General features: G+C 41.0%; 1 protein-coding gene and 1 pseudogene across 8 annotated transcripts in view; one reads left to right on the forward strand and one right to left on the reverse strand.

Annotated features, from left to right (window-relative positions):
• LOC135758559 (plakophilin-4-like) overlaps nucleotides 1–13,988 on the reverse strand; it is a 192,253-nt gene extending 178,265 nt beyond the window's left edge. For 5 of the 8 annotated variants that reach the window (XM_065273095.1, XM_065273093.1, XM_065273092.1 and 2 more), the window contains exons 1-2: nucleotides 13,852–13,988; nucleotides 13,416–13,476 (exon numbers count right to left, since the gene is read on the reverse strand). In XM_065273095.1, coding sequence (XP_065129167.1) covers nucleotides 13,416–13,422 — 7 coding nt within the window. In that variant the 5' untranslated portion in view covers nucleotides 13,423–13,476; nucleotides 13,852–13,988. Of the gene's footprint in view, nucleotides 1–13,415; nucleotides 13,490–13,851 lie in introns of those variants that run through there. The other 3 variants (XM_065273096.1, XM_065273094.1, XM_065273091.1) reach the window with 2 other exon arrangements.
• Nucleotides 13,989–23,959: 9,971 nt separating this feature from the next.
• Nucleotides 23,960–26,175, forward strand: LOC135735333 (E3 SUMO-protein ligase ZBED1-like; annotated as a pseudogene).
• The last annotated feature ends 1,058 nt before the right edge of the window (nucleotides 26,176–27,233 follow it).

The following is a 27,233-nucleotide window of genomic DNA, read 5'->3' on the forward strand; positions in this document are numbered from 1 at the left end:
TTATAAACGACTCCGACTCGTTATGATTTTAGATTGATAAGGACTTCCTACTGACCAAATGCCGTAGTATACGCACAAGCTGTGCATAAAACAAAGAATCGCAGCCTTGCAATTCAGAATTGATTTCAGACAGGCATTTTTAATGGGACACACTGTTGAATCGTTACATTCCTATGTGTGACACAACACAATACTTTGATTTATTGAACATTTATATTAATTTCACATTATAGTTTGTTAATCTAACCACCCCAAACTTTCTTTGAACAAAGCTGACACTGTTTGTCAAAGCCCCACAAAAACACTACTGTTTTTGCACTGATATAGACCATTTCAAAAGATGTAAATAACACTGGTCCAGAAAAACCTTTTTTAATTTATTTCACATATATCATTATCTTTAAGATGTTTGTTTAACATTTTAATTCAGTTTTATATGTTCTGTTGGTTGTATTTTATCCCAACGTTTATCTAGTGTTCAAAAACTGAAACAGGAAGTGCTTCTGGACCAGTGTTGTTTATATCTTTTGAAATAGTCTATATGAAGCAATTAGATGACCTCTTTTATCAAACTCAATATATACAATACTATGTATAGTATATTAAAAGACAGTGCAGGTCTATAGATTTTAAATGTGACTGATGTTATAACGGTTATAATTTCTATTAGATCGGCACTTTAACTGCTTCTGCTCTATCTTTCTATTTCTCTCTTACCGATTAAAAAAAATTCACTCATTATTTCAGATTTAAAAGTCTACTTGCGGTCCCGGTGACAGGTGACTTTACTTACAGCTTTGCGTTTTTTATATCTTGAGTCAGCTTGAGCTTTGCTCGTTCATTAGCATTGCTTTTTTTCTACCATATCTGTGCAAACTTTTTAGAAAAGATATGGTTTATTAATAATAAGATTATAAAAAAATGGGAGAAAGAAAATGCAGTCCGTGGTCGTAACAAGAGCCAGTTGCGATCGCCATAAAAACCGGAGGCACGCTGAAACTGCCCTCAATCTTTAGTGCGGTAGCGCTCGCGGCGGTTTTCCGATCAACTCGGGTTTTACACAAAATATTAATCACTTGGGACCCGAAGTAATTAAACTAGGACCGACCCCGATGTGACTGACCATTTACAATATAAAACCGGCACGGGTCATAATTATTATGTGAAGATCTCTAATGGACCATTTCAAATTCAAATTTCACCATTTCACTCTGCTCAAGTTAAGAAACATGGAAGGATACAATGTGACACTTGCTTCCCGTCGCACGGACCTAATTCATTGAGAAACAGAAAGCATGCAAACACTCACCATGTTGAAGGCTCAGAGCACGTTATAAAACGTATTCTTAAAAAACACATTTCTGTTTTAATAAATGCTCATAGTAAATCATAGCATATTGACTAAAACATAAAAAATTAGGGTCGCAATGGCATTTCAAAAGGTCGCATTTGCGACCAAAATGGTCGCAGTGTAGTTCCCGCAGGGCTCTAGAGTGCGACCAATTTGGTCGCACATGAGACCTAATTTCTCAATGGTGCGACTTAAAAAAATATCAGGTCGCACTGGTGCGACCAGGCGTTCGAGGGAAAAAATATGGTTCAGATCTACGTGTGTGTACGTTTAAAAATGCATGTGCGCTCCAGTCAGAAAGAGAGAGAGAGAGAGAGAGAGAGAGAGAGAGGTGAGTAGCCTTGGTCCGTCAGATAAACAGAGTGGATGTAGCCGCGGATGATAAGAGAAGAGGAAAAGAACGACTAACAACTTTTTCGTTAAGAATGTTAAGTTAATGCCTGATCCGTCCGAAGATCATAACCAATGCTCTGACATCAACCTCCCGTCACATCAGCCCTGGTCCGAACCCGAAGACGGAATTAGGTAATGAGCCTCTTATAATCGAGTCAGAGCCAGAGCATAATTCTTTTGAAGAAAATTATTTGAACGTCACCCCAAACAGCAATGTCGCGTGCCGTGCGCCAAATTTATAGAAAAAAGCCAGGAGTCAGGACCGCTGTTTTCTTCATAATCTTACTTCCAGATCTAATCCTATAAACTTTTCGGTGTTTGCTGTATCGCTATTACCGTCAAGGGCACTCAAAACCATAGAAATAAGTAAATAGAGAAATAAGTTAATTCCTTGATTTGCGTTGTTGATTCATTTAAAAATAATTCCCCTAAGGCTTTAGTTTATGTGCAAGTGTTCAAACACTGGTGACCGCTCAGCTGTCAATCTGCCGACCCTCACAAAGTTTCACATTAAATGATAATATATTTGTCCAGTCATGGTCCCGTGCTTATTTCTGTCAATGTTCTGCATGAAGATCTTTAAAGGTTTCTACTTACTTCACGATTTGCGGTGCGGCCGGTCTTTATGTCAAACGAATGAATGGTTTGGTTTAGGGCTGGAACGACGCGTCGACGTAGTCGATTACGTCGATTACGTAATTACGTCGATTTGCCGGAAATGCGTCGATGCGTCGCACTGTTTACATTTTGAAATGAAGGCGGCTTCAGCTCCGACCAGGTGATACAAGTGTTATACCAAACAGACAGAACGCGATCAAAAGGGTGGGAATACTTTAAGCAGAGACCAAATAAAACACATACTGTGTAAAACTGAAATGGCATACCACAGCAGCGCAACACCTGTGTATGATCATCTTAAAAGAAAACAACCTGGGGCTCTCCGACCTCAAAATGACGAGACGTCAGCGTAAGAATTTGAACTATTACAGTAAGTTTTTATACAACAATAGAATCAATACATATTGTGCTTAATACAGCTGCGTTTACATCTTCGTTTAATACGAGCTGCGAGACGCCTGACAGACGCGACATTGCATCGCTTCTGGGCAGTATGTTGAAACAGTAAATAAAGAGCAGGACATGTTTTTATATTAAGAAGTTATGAAATAATAAGTTACTGTCACATTGAGAACTGATAGGCATGTGCCCGCGTGCACTGAAAGCCAGCTGGCAGTGCGGAGTTCCCAATGAACGTCTTTTTTGCGAATATGTGCGCAGATATTACAGAAGCTCGTCTTGTAAGGTATTCCTGACATGCGTTTATTTAAAGTTACAGCAGCGTAAACGCTGTTTATAAAATATTAGAAGATCATACTAACTGAACTTGTTTTTTACCCGGAACTTAAGAAAAGTTAAATGTTAAAGTTAAATGAGAATGCAGTACTACTAATAGTAATAATATTAACAGTAATAATATAACCATTACATTTTATATAAGGGTTCATGAATCACAATGAACTTATTTTTACTTCAGTCTGAACTAATGCTGAGTTAATGCATGTACTAATAATAAACTAATGTTTAAAATATTAATATATGCCTATTTTATTGTTTAAGGTGAATAATGCCTTTTTTAAAGTGGCACTGCCACTTTATTTTTCATGTTGAAAATTTTGGTTTGTGTGTTTGTTTAATTAAGAAAATGCTTAAATAAAATGTTGGCGTTAATGGCAGATGTTACATTTATTATTTGTTGGGGAATTATATGTATAAAAAAATCATTAGACTATTCGATTAATCGAAAAAATAATCGATAGATTAATCGGTTGAAAAAATAGTCGATAGTTGCAGCTCTAGTTTGGTTACAAACATTCCTCAAAATATTTTCATTCATGTTCACCAGAACAAAGGCATTTATACAGGTTTGTAACAACATGAGAGTGAGTAAATTATGAAAGAATTTTCTTTTTTGGGTGAACTATAAATCCGATGCGGTCAAAAATGGTGCACCTAACTTTTGTGCTGGTGCACCTATGAAAAAATGTTAGGCGCACCAGTGCAACCAGTGCAAAAAGTTAGTCTAGAGTAGGCTTGTTGCGATAGTCGGTGAAACGGTGATTACCGGTGCTTCAGCCTCTCACCGGTTAGATCACTTGCCCACCACGACACCGTCTTTCACCGTCGTTTTGATATTTTCTTGTAATTAAATAATGTAGTTTCGTTAGAGAGAGCAAACACTTACAACTGAATGTGTCTGCTCCCTGAATTCAGCCAAGCTGAACGCGCATCACGTCACAGAGCAGCAGGTGTCAGATTTCATTTCTTTCAGTCAGAGTTTGCTAGGCTCGCGTCATCACAGAGCAGCGGCTGCGGGTGTCAGATTTCCTTTATTCCTGTCAGACTGCGCCGAGCAGACGATGGCAGAAGCCGCGTGCTTACTCGTTTTTGTTATAAGATACATATATGATGTTTAATATAGGCGAGATCGTTTTGTTGTTGTGTTTTTCATTAAGAATAATAATAAACCCATCATTCAAGCAGCGCTTTATGGAGGAATAGCCGGTTGCTCTGCTTGGGACTGGCGGGTTTCTGTCAGAAGTACCTGTGCACATTGACTCAAGCACTTAAACCAGCTGTTGCACTCGCATTTGCACGCAAATTCATACGCGATTTAACGCAGCGTACGCAAGCGCTGGATTTAAACAACAGTTGCATCTAATTCAAAAGTGAAAGTAAAATGCGAACTTCTGTGCATTTATAAGCCCCTCCCACCCGGTGAAACCGGTAAAACCGGGTTTGTCACGCGCTGATTAACCGGTGGGAAAATTCTGTCACCGCAACAACCCTAGTCTAGAGCCCTGAGTTCCCTGCTCCCCCTCGCAGGCGTTACTATATCACATGCATCTGCCTGAAGTTAACAGGTGTGTTGGATTGAACGCAGCGTGATGGTGAAGAGAACATTCACTTACAAACTTCCGATTCCTCGGTTAACAACCAGAGCTCAATAGGATCAATATCGGACCAGCATTTGAAAGGTGGAGGAATCTACGAGATTTTAAAGGGTTCAAGCTGGATGCAGAGCTTACCAAATTTCTTCTCGACAAGTAATTGTGCTTTATCAACCATTGATTGTATTTCGGAGTATTATGTAAGTAATCTAAGTATTCTTGCTAAGTATGTGTTCACAAAATACTGGTGCACACGGGCTAACAAGGACGAGCTCGAAGGGAGGTTGCTCGGCGGTAGTGGGGGAGGGGCATGAAATTTTAAATATTTGGAAACTGCTCAATCCTCCAGAGTTGCCGACGGCAGCTTTAAGAGATTTTCTCTCAATGATGTTTGATTAACAAAAGTGACAGACAGGAGCAAAATTAGGTAACTTTCCCTATAAGACCAAAGTCCAGATCTAATATACTGATACACATCCGTTTTCTTTTAGCTGTTTACTTTCTCTTAAGACCTAAATTGTTATGAGGATACTTGCAAAAGCCAGGAATTTTGACGCATATGTGTATTTAAGGCTAATACAGTGGCAAAAATACTCAAAATCTCAATGAGAAGCGGATGCGTGGCTTGCACGCTCCACTCAAACAGAAACAGTGAGCGCATATAGCACGGTGTTTGTGTTTCAACGGCTTAAAGTCACTTAATTTAAAACTGCGGTGCTTAAATACGTGTACAAATGTTATGTTTTTGTGACCACGCGCACAGCAACGTCACATGGCCGTGTAACCTCAATTGAGAAAATACTTCAAGTTACGCCGGTTTCACACCGCAAGCGTGAGCAGTGTTGTATGCGTAGTTTGAGCAGCGCGTGAGGAGAGCCTTTGCTGTGCGTGTCCATTGTGCTTTCACACCGACTGCGTTTGCAGCGCATATTGTGCAGTTTAATATAGGGATGCACCGATACCACTTTTTCCATCAAGCAGATGGTTATTTTGGGAATTATGCACTTAACCGGAACTTTTATGCACATTTCGGGTGCAGAATTGATGCGCCTAAATCATAGTGAGTCCGTCTAAATCATACTGCGCTTCCTGGGTGCAGCATTGATGCTCTAGAAGAATCCTCACATGGGAATCCTCGCGCCGCAATGGAAAGTTACGTTCATAACTATTAAAACCCAAAGAGATTAGATGCATCGTGTGCTCAGCACATACTGAATTGCATCCATCCAACAGTTTTCGGAGACTTTATAAAATCAGATCTTTAAAACAGCCTACAGTTATTGTGTGTGTTCGTATGTTGAATGACGCGTTTCATCCGTCCGCTTCACCTGTGCATTAACTCAGCACATACTGAATTGCATCCATTCAACAGCTTACTGAGACTTTATAAAATCAGATCTTTAATAAAGCCTAACGTTACAGTTATCCTGTGTGTCTGCGTGTGTTGAATGATGTGTTTTCATCCGTCTGCTTCTCACCAGTGGATTAACTCAGTTTGCAAGTAAGTTACAGCGTTTCTGTGAACATTATTATCTTAAATGTGCGTTTGTTCCTTCACATGAAGCTATTGAGTGTAAGATGACTTTGATTATAGTGCATAAAAATGTTTATGGTGCTCTTATAATACTTGGTCGTTTTAATCGCTTGTCAGTGACAACCATGGGTAACGTGCAGTATCGGAACTGGATCGGTCCTGTTAGTCCGATATCCGATCCAGCAAAAAAGGCCGGATCGGCCCAGATACCGATCCAGAATATCGGATCGGTGCATCCCTAGTTTAATAACAGTATAAACATCTCAAGTTCACATTACTTTATTTCACATGCATTAATGAGCAAAACCTCTTCAAGGGTTTTGACGGTCAGTGTAATTTATATAACTGTGATTTGTTTAACCCACATTGTTTTCGTGCTGTTCTGGTCCGTGTAATGACAGATATAGACACAATACACAATTATAGACATAAAAAGCCCATGGCACATTATTAAATCTGTTTCTCTGAAGTTTTACGATAAAATAAAAAAATCAATCAGTGATTGACAGCATGAAGCAGTTGATCGTGTTTCCCTTCAACAGTTTAAAGCTGCCGTCGACAACTTATTTTATTATATTTTTTGATCATATTCACTGAAACCAACACTATGCTCCGATAGAACAACATCAACTAGACTGTTTAAGAAAAAACCCCGCGCTTCTAGCTCCACCTGGAGCCTGTTATTTGTTTTGCAAAAATCCACCGCTCCCGGTTCATTTGGTCCAATCAGCGCAGGCTGGTTCATTTGGTCCAATCAGCGAAGGGCTATGTAAAATCTGCCTGTCAATCACAGTACCTGCACGCGCCACAGATCCCCATCCCCCTCGCGCGCGTTACAATATCACGTGCATCCGCCTGAATTCATAGTTGTTTTGGTTTGAATGCAGCGTGATGGCGGAGAGAACTTTCAGTAACAAACTTCCGATTTCTCGGTTAACAACTAGAGCTAGGAAAACAACCAATGAAAAGAAGGAAACAAAGATAGAAAGCGACTGTGACCGTATTAAAACTAGGATCAATATCGGACCGGCATTTGAAAGGAATCTACGAGATTTCAAGCTGGATGCAGAGCTTGCCACATTTCTTCTCGACAGGTAATTGTGCTTTATCAACCATTGATTGTATTTCGGAGTGTTATGTAAGTAATCTAAGTATTCTTGCTAAGTATGCGTTCACAATAATACTTTTGCACACGCGCTGACGAGAACGTGCTCTGAGGGAGGTTGCTCGGAGGTAGTGGGGGAGGGACATGAAATTGTAAACATTTGGAAACTGCTCAATCCTCCAGAGTTGCCGACGGCAGCTTTAAGTAAAGATTTATAGATGTATCTATTTCTCTGAAGATAATGGATGAGGACTCATTTCGTGCTTGGCAGACAGTGAATGACAGCGCAGTCTTCTGTTTTTTTTTTAAATATTGATTGCCTTCTTTTAAATTGCTCAAAGTCATGACTGTTTGAAACACACTTGGCGTCACATTTATGATTTTATGGTAAAATAACCCTTTTCACGTCAATCCACAACCATTTAAAGCATAAACAATGCACTGTCACTTTAATTAAGCATGAGCAGCACAGCAAAAATAGAGCCGACTCCGAAACGATCGCAGCACTGCTGCTTCAGCGACGCTCCTGCCACTGCGACTCTGTAACAGACCCCCCTCATCCCTCATTTTCAAAAACTCATCGGATCTAGACAAATCACAAGAATGACCTATTTTGGATCAAAAAAAGGCGAATTTCGCTGAAAGGTGACAATTTTGCACCCTTGGTTGTAGTTAAATTTTTAAGATAGATTACAGTTAAAAGTTGTCAAATTGAAATCATAATTGGAAAAGTAAACATTTTGAAACAAGAAAAAAATGTTTTGCCCTATTGCCCTCATCATATTTCCCTTGCAAGTAAGGATGCCCCGATCCGATCACGTGATCAGATACATATGCAGGGTTTAAATTGGGCCAGGACCGTCCGGGGCTTAGTCCCGGCACACAGACTGAAGGTCTTGTCTGCTCCGCGCCGGTGTACGCGCTGCGCTAGTGCGTGTGAACTGACACGAATAATCACGTGTTTTCATACACACACTCGTGCATGCGGTGCATCCACGTCAAAACCGGGTTTTTAACCGCTCATTTAAATGACTCGTTGATCTTTTTTGTCACTATGTGCTCAGTTAATCTACATCAGTACGCAGCTCCGTGTCTCACTCAGAACCTCAAGAACGCGCATTCGCGCAGGAGGATTACATTACACATTGTAGAGATGAGAGATAGAGAGAGAGGTAAGAATGGTGCACATGTCGAAAAAACTTAATAGAAGTCTAGAAACAAAGTATTAAAGTATGTATAGCCATGTCAATCATCTTATTACAATATGTTAACTAGATAACAGGATACAACTTATTTTATAGTTTAATAAAATTATGTATTTTGATTATACAAATCAATTACGACCTAACTAGTGATTGACATGTGCAACAAATGCATATAGAGTGTCAGACTCATAGGTCCCGTACACACTGCATATTAATTCGATTGTCACTTCACCTTTTAATGCTTAATCCTGTTCTGTACACACACAGTTTAGTAATTTACGGGACTGACAACCGAATTCCACAACCGAATTAACTCCCGCAAAATGCAGGTAGTGACAACCGCATTTACAGAAACTCTGCACAGTGTGTACATAACCGAACTGAACAACTAGTAGTTAATCAAGTGTTTAAACGTTCATCATAAACAGGACAGGTCTCTCTTCTGAAAAAAATAAATGCTTAGAAGGGGAAAAAGTCTTCTGTATGCGCGGTTCAGAAAATGACAGAGGCGCAAGCGTTTGCTGACTAGTGTTGCCAGATCTTGCACTAAAAAAAACAGCGAACAAGAAGAATCCAATAATAAACCGAAATAAATCTAAATGCTTTACCTCAAAGATCAAAATATTGGGACCGGCCCCTTCATGCTTTATTAACACCAAAAACTTGATCGCTTCACGAGCCAAAAGCTATAAACGGTTAAGCACCAAAACGGTATTTACGTACAAAAAAGACGAGGACCTGGCAACACTGCAAGACCGCGCGCTCCGTGGTGTGAAGCAGCCTCACAAAACCATAAAATACACAACGCCAAGATGGAGGTTTATTGCAAAACACAATGCTGTTATTATTTTGGTCAAATCTGTGATAAGCACGCGAGACGGCAGAACGTTGCTATGGTTATCTCTGTGTCAATCATCGCATTTTCGGGAGTGAGTCTTGTTCCGTACAGACATGAAACGAACATTTAGTGGATTCACTCCCGCATTTTAATGCGGTTGTCACTCCCGAAAGTTTGCAGTGTGTACGAGACCATAGATGTGCATAATTTAAAGTTCAGGTTTTAAAGTTTGGGTCAACCTGTTGCACAGCTTTAAAACTGAAACTTATAAAATCCTATCAGAGGTCCAAAATGTCACTGAAACACACCAGTGGCTTTGCTATCATCAGGATTAAACATGTTACCCCTCGAACCCTCCCTCCTAACAGAGTATCCCCACAAAACAAACCCCAATTTAACCCCTGAACATATATACTATATTCTCATTATTTTAACACATCTATAGTTATGCTGTGGCACAGAGTTAGACCCTTTTGACTCAACACAGAAACAGCAATGTGTGCGGCATGACATAAGGAACATCCCAGCAAACACATAAGGTTCCTCTAACATTCCCTTATGGTTCCCATTTGGTTATTTTTTTGGGAACCAAATAAGAACGTTCTGGGAACGTTCCTTGTAGGTTATATTTATAATAACCTAGAGAGAACGTTCCCATAACGTTCCCTGCAGGTCATTTTTATGTTTAATTTTAAAACCTAGAGAGAACGTTCCCAGAACGTTCCCTGCAGGTTATTTTTGTGTTTAATTTTATAACCTAGAGAGAACGTTCCCTGTAGGTTTTTTAAGATATAACGAATACACTTTAATAATGGATGATAAAGCCCCTATGGCATCGCAGTGAATGCCCACTGCTCCGTGTGTGTTCACTACTGCTGCTATCCATCCGATTTTTTGAGGAAATTAAGTGAAAACATCTTTAAATCCATGTATTCCTTTATTAGAGCGCAAGTCTGATGTGCGCGCTCCACTGCTGCAGCACGCGCTTCTCTGCTAAGCTCTTCCAGAAAGCGCTTGCAGACTCACGTCACTCACGGTCTATTAATTTTACCTCAGAGACAAACATTATTTTATCGATTTCTTTACTTTCTTTCGTCATTTATTAACTTATATATCAGAGAACAAATATATATTTTAGATTTTAAAGTCTATATGAAGACAATAGGGTGTTAGAAGTTTTTATTTGATGTAAAACAAGATATATAACGTTAGCTAGGCGGCTAAGATTCGTTAAACTGAATGAAATGTTTTTTGTCTTTTTTTTACCTCAAAGACTACATTATTTAGCAAATCATTTTATCTCTTTCTTCATTTTGTAACGTTAACTTAAATATGTGTGAACAAAACTATATTTTAACGATTTCCAGTCGATTTGACACGGCTTATGAAGAGAATATGATGTAGTTAGGGGAAAAGCTTTTAATATTGTATGTAAAAACGGATTGGCGACTAACTGCAATGGTAAGATCTGTAAAGTGTATATTTATCTGTCAATAAATATCTGTTTCATGTCCTCTATATCTTGAAGTCATTATTTATATATTTTACAATGTTATCTAAATACAATATGTGATGTTGAGGTATTTTTTTATTAAAAATAAGCTCCAGTTCATGTTCTCTGAACAATAAACACTGTTTAACACGTTGGGCCCTATTTTAACGATCTGAAACGCAAGTGCGAAGCGCAATGCGCAAGTGACTTTGTGGGCGGATCTTGGGCGCTGTTGCTATTTTCCCGGCGGGAGAAATAACTCTTGCGCCAGGCGCAAATCAATAAGGGGTTGGTCTGACGTAGGTTCATTATTAATAGGTGTGGTTTGGGCGTAACGTCAAATAAACCAAATCAGAACGCTATCCAACATTCCCTTTAAACGCAAGGGCGCAAGTTCCATGGCGGGTTGCTATTATTATGACGGATTTACCAGGCGCACGCCAGGAGCGGTTCACAGCCGAGGAGACCGACGTTCTTGTAAGAGCAATCAAAGACAGATAAGTTGTTTTGTATGGAGATGGGAGAAACCCACCCAAATCAGCGTCGGTTAAACAGGCGTGGGAGTAAACAGCCACAATTGTCTCATCAGCTGGCATCCCCATCTTTGCGCCAAGCGCTACAATGATGTCAGGAGACGGGGGAATCCCAAGCTTGCCAGCATAAATCGGGCACGCCGTGTAACGGGAGGTGGATCTGCCTCAGGACCTGACGCCAGCAGAGGACACCGCTGCGTCCACCCTCACCGCTGAAAGGGTTTGAGGGCTTTGAAATTGGACCCAAGAAACGCAAGCAAGGTCCAACCCCAAAGTACACTTCAAATCAAGTTCAAATACATTAAGGTTTCTTATGAAAATATTTTAATCGTTATTTGCATTAGAATTTTTTAACGCAGCCACACAATAAATAAAAACTATCACCACAATGCTCACCACTATGATTCCCCTTATCTCATGTGTTAATATGTTTTATTGTAACAATTTATGATTTGCAAAAATAACTGTTGCATCTGTGTAGATTAGATAAGCAAAGTGTGTGTGCGTTGTGCACGCTATAAGTTATATTATGGTCAAGCATGCGCCCTTAAAATAGCATAATGAACAACACGCAACGCGCCACTGACTTTAGACTAGTTTTTTTTTGGTCAGTGGCGCAATTGTTTTTTGAAACTGCAAAATAGCATCAGGGATGGTTTGCGTTGCAATACGCCTCGTTTTTTGTGCTGAACCGCTCAGGTAGCGCAAGTTCATTCCCTAGTTTGCCGACGTGCGTCTGTGGAGAGAAAAACCCGCTGTGCGCCGGTGCAAAATATGAATGATACATGCGTCACTGACAAAGTCAATTGCGCTGGGTGCAAGATAGGGCCCATGATGTTATGTCTGATGATTTGCATTCGGGGATATCACAATGTAGAGGTTGTTATTTATATAGTTATGTACTTTAATTTAGCATTTTAGTCTGATTATTTGCATATAACAATATAGAGGTTAGGGGAACGTTATCAGAACGTTGTGGGAACGTAAAGCTAACGTTAGGGGAACGTTAGCGCAACGTTAGAGGACCGTTAGCATTGCCCTAACGTTCGCACAAGGCTATGAGGACGTTCTCAAAACCTAGAGGGAACGTTCTATTGACGTCAAGAAAACTTTCCTGGGAAACCAGCAGGGAACGTTAGGGTAACTGTTCTGGGAACCATGAGCTAACGTTCCCAGAACGTTCTGGGAACCAAAAATTGTTAGCTGGGATCCTGGATCTGTTTTTTCGCTCTTCTTTTTCTTTTTTTAATGTATTATAGAAGTATAACTCGGTATCGGCAGATACTCAAAATCAAATGACTCGGACTCGAGGGCAAAAAAAAACTGATTGGGACATCCCTACTTGTAAGATCTAAATATAATTTTTAAACAGCACAAACTATACAAGTATGGCAAGAAGAAAAACATGTATAATCTTTTCTCGAACACTATTTTTTGAGCCAATGAAAAACCCTGACATGTCCTTGAGTATGAACATAACTTAAGAGTTTCTGCTATAGGTTGTCATACATGGATGGATGTTAGCCAACATTCCTATAAGTCCTGTTTTCATTTTTGAAAATCACATGAGGGCAATTCAAAAGGAAATATGCACAAATAGCACAGATTTAATTTGCAGCAAAACAAAATCAGTAAAAACACTGTAAACTTTGACCTAAAAGAAATGCAGAATATTTGGTTTTATTTACAATTCTAAAGATGATTTTCACATGATTTCGATGTGGACATTTAAACCCTGCTGTATGTTAAGGCAACCCTAAGCAGATGCACCTTTGTGTGTCAACATCTGTTACAGCTTCTCTTTCACTTTATCAGATTTAAGTTCTACAAACATAAAATGGCTGTGGGACTTAAACTATGTCGTAGTGTTGGAGTATGAGAGAAACAAGCTCTCATACTCCAGAAGAGAAACTATACTTTCAATACAAAGATTACATAAGCACCTTATTGTAACAAATCTTAAATCATTATTAAAAATAACAGATCACTTTCCTGTATCAAGCCCCACCCCCTGACCTTTCATTCCAGAGATTCCTCCGCTGTTTACCTGCCTTTTCCTTTACCTGTTCTGACATTCCTTAATCGTGGAAAAAAGACACATACACACTCAATCATTCTTGATTCCGGTCTGTAAGAAGTGCAGAACAAACGGAGTAATGTGAAGAATACAGTATGGAGGTTCATAGTAGGCTAAAGGTGTGCGTTTAGATTTAAGTAGTCACGAGAGCCAGATTAAGGTAAAGTTAAGATCCTCCTCCGCATGCATTCCTTCCCCGCTTAACTAGTTCAAAATAACTTAATTGAGCAAATAAAAAAGTTTGGTCTCTCGTTTTTTTTTTTTCGCTAAACCCCACTCATGACCTGTTACAGCCAACTCAAACTCAGATAAGCTAACCGTAGTTAACGTAAATAAAAGCGCATTTTAGCTATTAAAACAATTCGCTCCCTTTACCTTTACGATTAATCTTTTGAATGAAGACGATGAATTAAGTTTCAGTGCTCATCGGGTCAAGATATTGTCCATTTGTAGCTCGTTATTCCTGGAGATTCGTTGCCATACTTTCAGGAGTGCTCCCCACCCAGTGTGCATTTGCACTCGACTACGGAGAAGCGGCGTAGACATGACGTCAACGACTGTGGAATTTGGGCTCCGCACTTCATTGGCCCACAGAGGGCAGGCTGGCGCGTGATTTGACGGTCATGGTGTTGAATTTTACCAATAGAAAAGCAGTAAAGACTTTACTTGGTTACATTATAAACACAAGTAAAGTTTGTGCAAAAATGTTAACATAAAGATAATGGCTAAATTCGTGTTATTTTTATTTTACATATGTTAACAAGTTGGTCTTTTTAACTTTACACGTGTGTATATTGTATTTGTGTATTATAAAACATTTGTACTTATTCCTTTTTTACAAAAGTAGTCATACCATAGCAAAAAGCAAATGTCACTTCTGTAGAACGGTGTAAAGCAGTGGTTTTCAAACCCTGGGTCGCGACCCTCTGGTGGGTCGCAGAAATTAAAAACTGGGTCGCCAGAAAAATTTCAAAAAAATGTTACTAAAATAATTTATTCAATTTTATTATAAAAACTATAATAATTACAACACACTTGAATAAAAGCACAGTAAAAAATATCTTTTAAATACACAAAATAAAAAATACTCTACCTCTGTGTCACATGACCCATGTGCGTGCGCAGCTTACTGTATTAAATTGCGAGCGGGGTCACAGCCATTTTTTAAATGATGCAAGGGGAAATAAAAACTCCTAAATAAAAATGTGTTTGGTCTGATTTAAAAAAATATATATATTAAAGGTATTTGATTGGTTTGTCGATAGTGAGCGCGGAAATGTTTAGTTGTTTGCTTAGCATAGCACCACCGTTAAGACACGGTTGAGTTTTGCAGTAAGACTGACACGTTATGGTTCTGCTGTTATCTTTGAACTATTTTTACTGCTGAAACAACAAAAACAGTCAACATTGCGTCTAAAAAGGTAAGTGACTAAATATTAATTACTTGTTTAGTGAACTGAACTGTCATATGAAATCTGTACATTTTCAACCGTGATGTGATGCTGCTTAACTGTATCATGTTATTAAAGGGGCCATGGCACAAGACTTTTTTAAGATGTCAAATAAATATTTGGTGTCCCCAGAGCACGTATGTGAAGTTTTAGCTCAAAATACCATATAAATAATTTATTATAGCATGTTAAAATTGCCACTTTATAGGTGTGTTCAAAAATGTGCCGTTTTGGGTGTGTCCTTTAAAATGCAAAATGAGCTGATGAAATTCAAACACTGATCACAATGATGGTGGTTTGTTGCAATTAAAACTCAATTGTGCTCTTCTCTGCACTAAATGGCAGTGTTGTGGTTGGATAGTGCAGATTAAGGGGTGGTATTATTATAATAAGAGCTCCTTATGACATCATAAGGAGAGCCAAATTTCAACGACCTATTTTTTCATGTGCTTGTAGAGAATGGTTTACCAAAACTAAGTTACTGGGTTGATGTTTTTAAAAATTTCTAGGTTGATAGAAGCACTGGGGACCCAATCATAGCACTTAAACATGGAGAAAATCAGATTTTCATGCCATGGCCCCTTTAAAAACTCCACATTTTTACCGCAGTATGTTTAACCCACTGTTAGCTCACTTTGTGTTTGCTGCGCTTATTTGTTTAACTTAGCGTTATTATATTATACACTTTCGGTTGCCATTAAGACTAAAGGATGCAGAATCATGATCGTATTTTGGTGATTGTTATTTGCGTTTTAATCTAACGTTACTTGTCCCTGATAAGCGGACAAGTGTTGATGTAGAGCCCTGCGATGTGTTTTTAGACTGCTTCAGTAGTCTAGGTCCAATCTTTATGACTCCTCCGTTGTGTTGCGTATGTCAGTTCTTCCTCGTTTTTTGTCCATTATCATAATTAATGATATTATGAATTGCAGTGAGGTTGATCTCATTTGTGCCCCCTGAAAAAATGAAATGCCCGTCCGTGAATTTGTGTCTGGCGACGGGTCTGCTCATTAGGTAAGTTATATGTACATACAGATGCGCATGCACGTTTCACCGGGGTCACTTCTCTCTGATGGCTTTCGGCCCCCGCCCTGCATCATGCTACTAAGAGGGGGGGGGGGGTAGAGTGTGGGTCGCATAATTTTTATTTTTTTTAATTAGGGTCGCTCCTAAAAAAGTTTGAAAACCACTGGTGTAAAGGTATAAGTGCATCATTATGCTGGCTTCACAAAGCCAATATACTGTTGTTTCAGTTAAACTTATAAGTGGTAAACTATTATTTTTGCTCATACTTATTAGTGGTGCTTGCATTTATGCAGAGCATTAGTATTATTATTGTTCATTCTTAATATGATGCTTTGCATAAATATGCAAGCACCACTAATAATATTACGAGGCCTTGGAACCAGAGGGGCGTAAGTGGCATTTTGGGCAAAAATTATACATCAAATTAAGTGTCTTGATGAACTCTATCTAGTTGTGCCAAAATGACGCATCAGAAATCAACCTGTTTCCCGGTGGGCCGGCGTACCTTTTGGGCCGATACATCTCATACTATTTTTGTCTGTGCAGCCCAGTTTTAGCCTCCTTTTTTCTAGACAGACCGCGGCCCACTGACATTTAAGAAGCAGCCCATTGGTTATTTTTTTAAACGACATTAAGCTGGCCCAATGACTGACCAGCCCAGTCATCGTCCTTTTTTCATAGATAGACCGGCCCACTCGCATTTAATCGGCAGACCATTGGTTTTTTTATGACATTAAGCTGGCCCAATCACAGCTTTGGTCTCTGTGCAAGCGAGCGTGCATCGTCGGTCAGTTCACATGTCAAAATAGAGAGAGAGAGATGGAGAAAAAACACAAGAGAGGCGCAGAAAAACTGTGTGACAAAAAGAAGCAGGCTCTTAAGGCAGACGCTGCAAAATGTGTTAAAAACACAATTGTTTTCTGCGGCAGCGGGCATTCAACTCGCGTCGCTGCTGCTGCTGCTGCTGATGATGATGGTGGCGGCGGTGGCACTGGCAGCACCAGCACGCAAAGTGTCAGTGAGGAGAGGGAGAGAGACAAGGGAGAAGTGAGTGTAGTCCCTGCGGTAAGCAGAGCTGCTTTCAAAACACAAGTTTAGATAGATACCCCTTGATAAAACTGAGTCAAAAACACAAAATTATGGTGATAAAGCTGAAATAAAATAATTGCACTCTTTGCTCTGTCACTACGAGTGTATCTGATTCGTAGATTTTTTTTTTTTTCAAAACGTATAATTTCTCTTCAAGCAAAATCAAACAATCCAGGAGATCAGGGGCCCGTTTCAATAAGGAGGTTCAACACCAACACTGAGTTTAAACTTGACTTACTCTGAGATAGGAAACTCTGAGTTTTCGGTTACAGAACAGCTAATCTGAGTTAGTTCAATCGACTCTGAGTAGGTTGACTCTTGCTGAGTCCCAATTCGCCTACTTATACTACGACCTAAACTTATGTACTGTTTTTGTGAGGAAAATGTATACTTTTGAGTGTGTAGCAAAAGAATATGCACGTTCTGGGATGTACTTCGATGACGTCATGCAACGTGAACGAAAACGTGGTTGCCTAGTTACGCACACCACGACTGTTAACAATATTTCATTCATTCTTGTAACTTATGTCAAATATAATTTTATTTACTATTCCCATCTTTATTTCTCATCAGATTTTTTCACAATACATTTTACAATGTGTTCTACCAAGTTGAGGAGTGAAGCAGAGCATCATTAGAACGAAAACGCAGGTCGTTTGTGAGGCGGCTGGTTCTGACGTTCATGTGCAATGTGTGTAACAAAAAGCTACTTATTTTAAAGTCCAAATATTAAAAAGTTTATAGTTTAACAATTGTTTAACGTATTTTATACTTAGATATAACTCAAAAATACCCAGATGAAAATGAACCATGCTTTTACTACAGTAAAAGTGTAGGAACCATGTTTCTTTCGCTGCACTAATAAAGTTAACATTTCTACAGCCACAGTATTACTACAAATAAGCAAGAGGGTCAGTGTGGTTAAGCTCCTCCCTCCCGCACGCAATGGGTTGTGGTGGGCAATATTAAGTGTGAATTGATCTGCACTTCGAATTCTAACCGGAAATAGTAGACCATCCGGGTATCTTTGGGATACTCATTTCAACATACTACGATTTGGGACGTACTAATTCTAGTTTCGAATACTATTTAGGACGGATAGTATGCGAATTGGGCCTCAGCATCTGAGTTAAGCACGTGCACAGCCACAATGAAAATCCATCATCAATGGAGCTCAGATATTACGATTTACCATGGCAACAGCACGTGACAAAGAGGTCTTAATCCTTTTTACTACTAAAACTGAAAGTGTTACTGCAAGTGTACAGCAACTACGAGCATATATTTTAAAGAAAAGAGTTGTTTTTGGAAATTGCTACTCTAGTAAATGTGTACATTTAATTTTTCATCACGGTATAAATATCAAGTTAATAAACTGAGGACTGTACGTTATTATATTTATTGTCATGCAGATGCAATTCCATGGACAAAAATATGACAACAACTCAGCTAAAAATGAAATTAAGCATAATACTTGGGCATATAAGGCTACGAACTTTACAAATGTTTGTCATGAATAAAACAGAAATTCGCCGAGCCGAGATTCAAGCGCAGATCGCTGACAGTACGTCTGCCCAAACCAGCACTACCCACTTAACCAGCAATAATGACGAGTGAGTATATAAGAAATGTCAAGCCAACTGTTTAGATGTCAGAGCACCACAAAGACTGATATTAGTGACGTAAGTTTATTTATTTCTAAAAGGAGTGCAAAAAAAAAACAGCTCACATGGGACTCACATGGGACACATGGGCAAGTGGATATGACAAAAATCCACTCGGGGTCTCAAAATCCTCTTGCAACATAAATGTAAATTCCTACAAATGAATGCAGCATCATCATCTACAGGATCCTCTATAAAAAGCACATAAAATTTTAGTCACTTAGAGGTCCCTGCACCAAAGGATATCAAATTGGCTTTACTAGCCATTTAACTCTTTCCCCGCCATTGACGAGATATCTCGTCAATTAAGAGAAAACGCTTCCCCGCCAATGACGAGATTTTCCGTCTTTCCGCAATACCGCTATTATCCACCAGGTGGCGCCCTTCCGCAACTTTTTAAAACCGGAAGTATTGCCCTATGGCAAGCTGCTGCATTTCCGTGTCTGTTTTATAGATCGCTCTGAATGGGATCTCTATGAAGTCCGTCATAAAAATTTAATTATTTCTGCTTTTTGCTCAAAATATGGTGTTTTTGCAAAAACCTACCCATATTCAAAAGCGGATTGCAAAAGAACCACTAAAGGTAGGATGAAACGGGTTTTTTTTGTTTGAAAGCAGAGGGTCTGTTCTTTCATTTGGTATATTGTATGTTTATATATTTAAAGAAGAACATTTTCTGGAAGGCATTAAACTTTGGTGAAAATCATGAAAAACGCTGGCGCTGGCTGGCAACTTTTTTTAAAAACGCTGGCGGTGAAAGAGTTAAATATACTGTTTAATTTATTTTGTTTAAATTTAAGTGTAATTTATAGAATATATAAAGCACTAAGGTAAAATGATTTGCACTGGCAATTTGATTATAACTTAAAGACAGCTAAAAACATATTTTACAGTGTACGTAATAAAAATGTGCACAATAAATGAATGTACTAAAGCAACTAACAAGATTAAACACCGCTACTCCTTTAAAAATGGGGAGGAGACCACAAGAAACTCAGAGTTTACAGGATAAAACCTGCTCCCGACCAGGTTAGGTTCACAGAGTAAGTTACTCTGGAAACAGACTCCGAGAATAAGTTACCTCTCCTTCTGAAACAGGCTTGACTTACCCCACTGTCTCAGGTTTAACCTACCTCCCTTTTTGAAACGGAAAACTAAGAGTTTCCCTCATTTCAGGGTTAACATACTCAGAGTTTTCACATAACCACCTTTCTGAAACAGGCCCCTGCTTACAGAAAAAGATATGTTTGTTGTATATAACTGTCACGGTAGGAAATCTATTGTTTCCTCCGTGTCATGTGTGTGTGTGTGTGTGTTTGTTTTCTCACCTCGGCGGTGTGGGAGAACAAGGACATCTGCTGCTCCTCGTTCGCCCTGCTATCCCAGGAAATGAAAAGGGTATTCGATCACTCCGTCGCCAGGAAAGAAGCCGCCCGACTCCTCACTGAGCTCCGGCAGGGGGGGGGGGGCGGTCTGTATCGGACTATGCCATCGAGTTCCGGAACTTGGCGGCGGAGTGCAGGTGGAACGAGGAGGCGCAGTGGGACCATTTCCTGCATGGGTTGGCGGATCGGATCCAGCGAGAGATCGTCACGGCGGAGTTACCGACCTCTCTCAACGAGCTGATGGATCTGTCGATGCTCGACTGTCCATGGCAGCCAGAAGGAAGTCTTCCACCATATCCCAGCAGCGTACTGAACCAATCAACTTTCCCAGCAAAGTCTCCGCCGGCGTTCTCTCAGATCCAGAGCCCATGCAGATGGGATGAGCTCGGCTACCCCGGGAGGAGAGGAATCGGCGGAACTCCCTAGGACTGTGCCTGTACTGTGGAGAGCCGGGTCATCAGTGCCAGAGGTGCCCGGTAAGACCAAGCCCGGTAGTAAGGCGGAGGCTACTATCGGGCGGGATCTCTGCTCACAAGACCTCGACAACATCTACTCTCCTTCCGGTGAGACTACGGTGGTCCACCGAGTCACACACAGGTCACGCACTTCTGGACTCCGGGGCGGAGGGCAATTTCATTGACAGTTCCCTCGCACGCAAGCTTCAGATTCCATTCATACCACTTACTCACCAGATTGCGCCCTTCGCCCTCAATGGACATCAGCTTCCCACCATCAAGCACACCACCGCTCCAGTCACGCTCATCACCTCTGGCAACCACACCGAGAGTATCTCGTTTTTCATCACTGACACTTCTCTCTCCCCCATTGTTCTCGGACATCCTTGGCTCCACTCCCATAATCCCAAAATTGACTGGAAACTGGGTTCTGTTACTAGCTGGAGCGAGGAGTGTCATAAGTCCTGCCTTGTCTCTGCCTGTTTAACTGTTTCTGAGTCTGTGTTTCAGGGGGAAGCAGTGGATTTGTCTAACGTGCCCGCGGAGTACCACGACCTGAAGGAGGTGTTCAGTAAGTCTCGGGCTGATTCTCTTCCTCCTCATCGTCCCTATGACTGTGCTATAGATTTATTGCCAGGTACGTTTCCGCCTAAAGGCAAGTTGTACTCTCTGTCTGTTCCAGAGATGGAGGCCATGGAGAAATACATTTCTGATTCTCTAGCAACGGGGTTCATTCGGCCTTCCTCTTCTCCAGCGGGGGCGGGGTTCTTTTTTGTGGGTAAGAAGGACGGATCCTTGCGACCTTGCATTGACTACCGAGGGTTCAACAACATTACGGTAAAGAATACATATCCTTTGCCGTTGATGTCTTCAGCCTTCGAGAGGTTGCAGGGAGCGTCTGTCTTCACTAAATTGGACTTACGTAATGCATATCATTTGGTTCGCATCAGGAAGGGGGTTTTGCCAAACTGAAAAGCTGCTTCGTTTCAGCTCCCATTCTCATCACCCCTGATCGTTCACGTCAATTCATAGTGGAGGTCGATGCGTCAGAGGTGGGGGTAGGAGCAGTGCTTTCCCAGCACGCATCCTCAGTCGGAAAGGTTCATCCTTGCGCGTATTATTCTCACCGTTTATCTCCTGCGGAAGTTAATTATGACATTGGCAATCGAGAGTTGTTGGCAGTCAAACTAGCACTGGAAGAATGGCGTCACTGGCTTGAAGGGTCGGGTGTACCCTTCATTTTATGGACGGACCATAAGAATTTCGAATACATTAGAACCGTCAAAAGACTTAACTCCAGGCAGACTTGGTGGGCGCTTTTTTCGGTCGTTTCGATTTTACACTTTCTTACCGGACGGGTTCCAAAAACATCAAACCCGATGCTTTATCCCGTCTTTTTGAGCGTTCCGATCGTACTGCTACTCCCGAGCCCATTTTACCGGAGACCATCATTATCTCCGCTCAGATGGGAGGTTGAATCGAAGGTTTTGACAGCCTTAGAAGGGGTAACGCCCCCGGCTCGTTGCCCACCGAACCGACTGTTTGTGCCGAAGAAGTTACGGTCAGATGTTCTCTAGTGGGGTCATTGTTCATTGTTGCTTGTCACCCAGGGGTTAGTAGAACTAGGTTTCTAGTTAAGCAACGATTTTGGTGGCCTGGTATGGCTCGTGATATCCACGACTTCATCTTGGCTTGTTCGGTTTGCGCCACTGGTAAGACTTCCAATCGATCTCCGGATGGGTTACTCTTACCGTTGTCAGTCCCTTCGAGACCCTGGTCCCACATCTCGCTAGATTTCATTACCGCCCTCCCACCCTCTAAGGGTGATACGGTGATTTTAACAGTAGTGGACCGGTACTCGAAGGCGACTCATTTCATTCCCTTGCCCAAATTATCATCAGCCAAGGAAACAGCGGTAGCTGTCATTGATCACGTCTTCCGAATACATGGCCTCCCGACAGACGTGGTTTCTGACAGGGGTCCCCAATTTGTGTCCAAATTTTGGCGAGAGCAATGGTCAAACCTAGCGAGCCAATCAGGATGTCGAAAGGGTTTTGCGATGTTTAGTTTCCAAGAATCCTTCGTCCTGGTGTCAGCAACTCTCAGTTGTGGATTACGCACACAATTCTCTGCCAGTGTCATCCACGGGCATGTCTCCATTTAAGTGTAGTTTAGGGTACCAACCACCTAACTTTGTCAGTACGGAATCTGAGGTTACATGCGCAACCACACGTGACTGCCTACAGAAATATTTTGCTGAGTGTGCAAGCAAAATGAAGCGAGCGAAAAGAAGTACTGTGTGGGACAATTTTGACAGAAAGGGCGAGGAAGTTACTTGTAAAATATGCCACGCTGTATTAAAATACAGCAGTAGCAGGGTTTAAATTGGGCCGGGGCCGTCCGGGGCTAAGCCCCGGCACATAGGGAAGGTCGCGCTCTGCTCTTGCCAGTGTACTCGCTGCGCTGGTGCGTGTGCACTGACGGGAAGGGAATAATGTGTTTTCATTCATTATGGGGCATACTTACCAACGCAAGTTCAACGATTTGCGCGAGCAGATTACATACAAAGTCAATGCAAAGACGCAACCAGGCGCGTCCTCGCACGGGGCGATGAAAATGACGCGAATTGGGCGCCGCAATTGCCGCGAAAACACCCGCTTTTCTCTTTAAATGCGTCTTCGCGCAAGTTATGCAACTCAAGCAAAAAAACTCAGAGCTTCAAGAACGCGCTCTCACGCAGGATCATTTGACGAGAGAGAGAGAGAGAGAGACAGAGAGAGAGAGGTAATAATGGTGCCCACGTCGAGAAAACTTCATAGAAGACTAGAAACGTGTAAAGGATTAAAGTATGTATGTCACTCATCTAATTACATTATGTTAAGGATAACACTATTGTATAGTTTAATAAAATAATGTATTTTGATTAAACAAATCAAACCTAACTATATGATTGTTTTAGCTGCTGACCAGCATAGGGAATCTCTATGGCTAATTTCTAAGACATGTTGCTGATACAGTACTGTGTGTTGTATCTTTTCTTGTTAATTGAGTCTTTTGGGGTAGCCTATCTTATGCCTAGAATTATTCAAGGAGGTTGATTCTTTTAACTTCCTTTAAAGTTTGATCAGTTGTGCATGATGACATGTGCAACAAATGGATATAGGGTGTCAATCTCATAGATTTGCATCATTTATAATTCAGATGCTCTTTTTAAAATATTTTGGGTCAACCTCTGGCACAGCTTTAAAGCTGAAACTTATCAAATCCTATCAGAGGTCCAGAATGTCATTGAAACACACCAGTGGCTTTGCTATCATCAGTATTAAACATGTTACCCCTTGAAGTACCCCTCCCCGCAGAGCCCCCCCACATAACAAATCCCAATTTAACCCCTGAGCAGTAGTACAAGTACAATGCAGTATCACTTGCGAAGCAAACATCCACAAGCATCGAGTGATGAACGGCAACAAACTTTGCCCCCCATGTTATCAGGGAGAAGATGCGATGCACGTCGATCTGAGGAAATAACGCAGAGGATCTGTTTAATGGTAATAAAAGACACTTTGCCCATCAGTGTCGTCTGTGGTGAAGGATTTCAAGAGCTACTGGGCTATATTGAGCCCAATTACGAAATCCCATCGAGATGTACTATTACCCGTAGAATTGAAGCCCGTTTTGAGGAGTGAAAAAAACGCTTAAATCACAACTCGAAAGTACAAAGTTCGTGGCCCTTACGACTGACTGCTGGACGGCACTCACAACGGAGAGCTATATAACAATAACGTGCCACTACATCGAGGAGGACTGGCAAGTTAATTCAGCTGTCCTACTATCACAGAGTATTGCAAGCAGGCACACGGCTGAGAACCTCGAAGCTAAACTAGTTGATGCAGTGGAGACATGGGGACTTCATGGGAAAGTGTCTGCATGTGTTCATGACAATGCACGCAACATAGTGGCTGCAAACTCTCCAGAACGGGTGAACTGGGACTCGGTTCCCTGTTTGCGCATACATTACAGCTCGCTGGAAATGACGGATTTAATGTGTTTGTGCATCAGGTGATCGTTGCAGCTGGGCGGCTTGTTAGGCACTTTAACCACAGCACCCTTGCATCCAAAGCACTGGAAGCCAAACAAGAACAGATGCAACTTTCAAAACACCACCTCATTCAGTCGTGTGTAAGACAAGATGGAACTCGGTCTGTGACATGTTTGGAAGACTACTCGAACAAAGGTGGGCTGTTACAGCTGTTCTGTCTGACCGAACGGTTACAAGGCTGCAAGATGCCAGAACCCTGGAGATACGAGACGAACACTGGCAGATAATTGAGGAGATTGCGCCAGTGTTGGAAACTTTAAAATGTGCAACCACCATAATATCATCAGAAAAAAACGTTTCAATTTCCAACATTTACCCCATCACTTTTAGCCTGCTAAACACACACCTGTTGAGAGTTGAGAATGACGGCCACAGAGTGATGGAGTTCAAGGCAAAGGTTCTGCAGTCCTTAAGTGGCCGCATGGAGGTAGTTGTTAGTATTACTATTATTATGGTAACACTTTACAATAAGTTTCATTAGTTAACATTAGTTAATGTATTAACTAACATGAACAAACCGTGAGCAATACATTTGTTACAGTATTTATTAATCTTATTATTAAACTAACATCTGTTAATGTTAGTTAACAGAAAATAAAGATTTTCATTCATGTTAGTTCACAGTGCATTAACTAATGTTAACAACAAGATTTTAGCCTATTAGTAATTGCTAAAAAAATTTACATGAACAAAGATTAAGAATGCTGTATAAGTGCAGTTCATTATTAGTTAATGTTAACTAATGTAGTTAACTAATGTTAACTAATAAACCTTATTGTAAAAAGTGTTACCATTATTATTATTATTATTATTATTATTATGATTATTATTATTGTGTATTAATTAGGAGATATATGTTTGTCACAGGTTGAAAAGGATGATCTGGTGGCCAAACCTGCGCCTCTGCCCTGGACCCTCGCCATAAACATCTTCCTTTTTTTGCTCAAACGGAGAAACAAGCCGCAAAAGCAAAACTTACTGAAATGTGTGCTGCTTTGGAAATGGCTACTACGGGGGGAGATGAGAAAGCGGCGTCCGCTGCCCAAGCTGGCGATAAAGAACGCGGCGAAAGCAATGCAATGATGTTGCTCCTGGGAGGTGACTACAGCACCCCTCGACAAGCCACTGATTGTCCAGAAGCAGAGGTTGACATCTATATGAGAGACGATCCTCCATCTCTGGATATTAATCCTCTTGACTGGTGGAAAGAAAATGAAAGGCGCTTCCTGAAGCTGGCCATTCTAGCGAGACGTTATCTGTGTATTCCCGGGACATCTGTGCCATCGGAGAGGGTGTTTTCTGCCGCGGGTCTTACTGTCAACAGGCTGCGCTCCAGATTAACCCCACAGCATGTAGACATGTTACTTTTTTTAAATGAAAACTAGAAAAGGTCCGTGTTGAGGTAGGCCTGCTATTTTTATTTTACGAAAAAACTTTGTCTGAAAGGAAAAAAAGCCGGTTTTCAAACGGAGTCCATTTTCTTTTTGTCATTTTAATTTTCTAATTATTTAAGTCAAAAGAATATTTAGGATAGGCCTATTTTGTTTTTATTTATATTATTTATATTATTCAGTTTTTCTTCTGTTGTCATTGTCAGAAATGTCACTGTCAGAAAATTTACAGTTTTATTTGCTGTAAAAAATATTTGAAGGTTCTGTTGTTGATCTGTTCTGTTTGCTGCTGTTTGCACGTTAAAATAACATAAAAACGCTCTCCAATGTTATTTTTATATAATGCCAATAAAATATTATAATCTAATCAGTTAACGGTTAATACTCGGATAACAAGCGGCGGTTGTCGGTCGGGAAAATTAACCGAAATGAGCATCCCTAGTCCAGAGGTGTCACCGTACCTGGACCAGAGCTCGTAGAGCTCGACTCCAGGCAAGGTCGCGCATCAAGGCTAAGGCCAATCGCCACCGGTCGAAGCCTCCCCGTTACGTTGTCGGTCAAAGAGTGTGGCTTTCTACCCAGAATATTCCGATGCGTTCCGTTTCGAATAAGCTTGCTCCCAAATTTATTGGCCGTTTTCTGTTACCAAAATCATTAATCTGGTAACAGTGCGCCTAAACCTTCCTCCGGCGTACAGGAGGGTTTATCCCGTGTTCCACGTTTCCAAAATTAAACCGATGATTTTTTCCCGTCTTAATCCGCCTGCTCAGCACCCCCCCACCCCCCCACCCCCCCGCCTCGTATCGTTAATGGGGAGGCCACGTTTTCGGTTAATCGTATTCTGGACTCTAGACGGATGGGACGCGGATTTCAGTACTTGGTGGATTGGGAAGGTTACGGTCCGGAGGAGAGAAGGTGGGTTCCTGCTCGGGACATACTGGATCACCGCCTTATAGATGATTACAATCTACAGGTAAAGCAGGCTGGGAACGTCAAGTGATGTCCAAGTGGGGGGTGTACTGTCACGGTAGGAAATCCATTGTTTCCTCCGTGTCATGTGTGTGTGTTTGTTTTCTCACCTCAGCCATGTGCTCATTAGAGCGATTCAGCCCACCTGTGTGTTGATTGTCTCGCTCCAGCTGATCATCATTGCATCACCTCCATAAATACTCACATGACTTTCTGTTCCCTGCCAGA

This window comes from Paramisgurnus dabryanus, chromosome 15 (genome assembly GCF_030506205.2).
Source record: "Paramisgurnus dabryanus chromosome 15, PD_genome_1.1, whole genome shotgun sequence".
Taxonomy (NCBI): Eukaryota; Metazoa; Chordata; class Actinopteri; order Cypriniformes; family Cobitidae; genus Paramisgurnus; species Paramisgurnus dabryanus.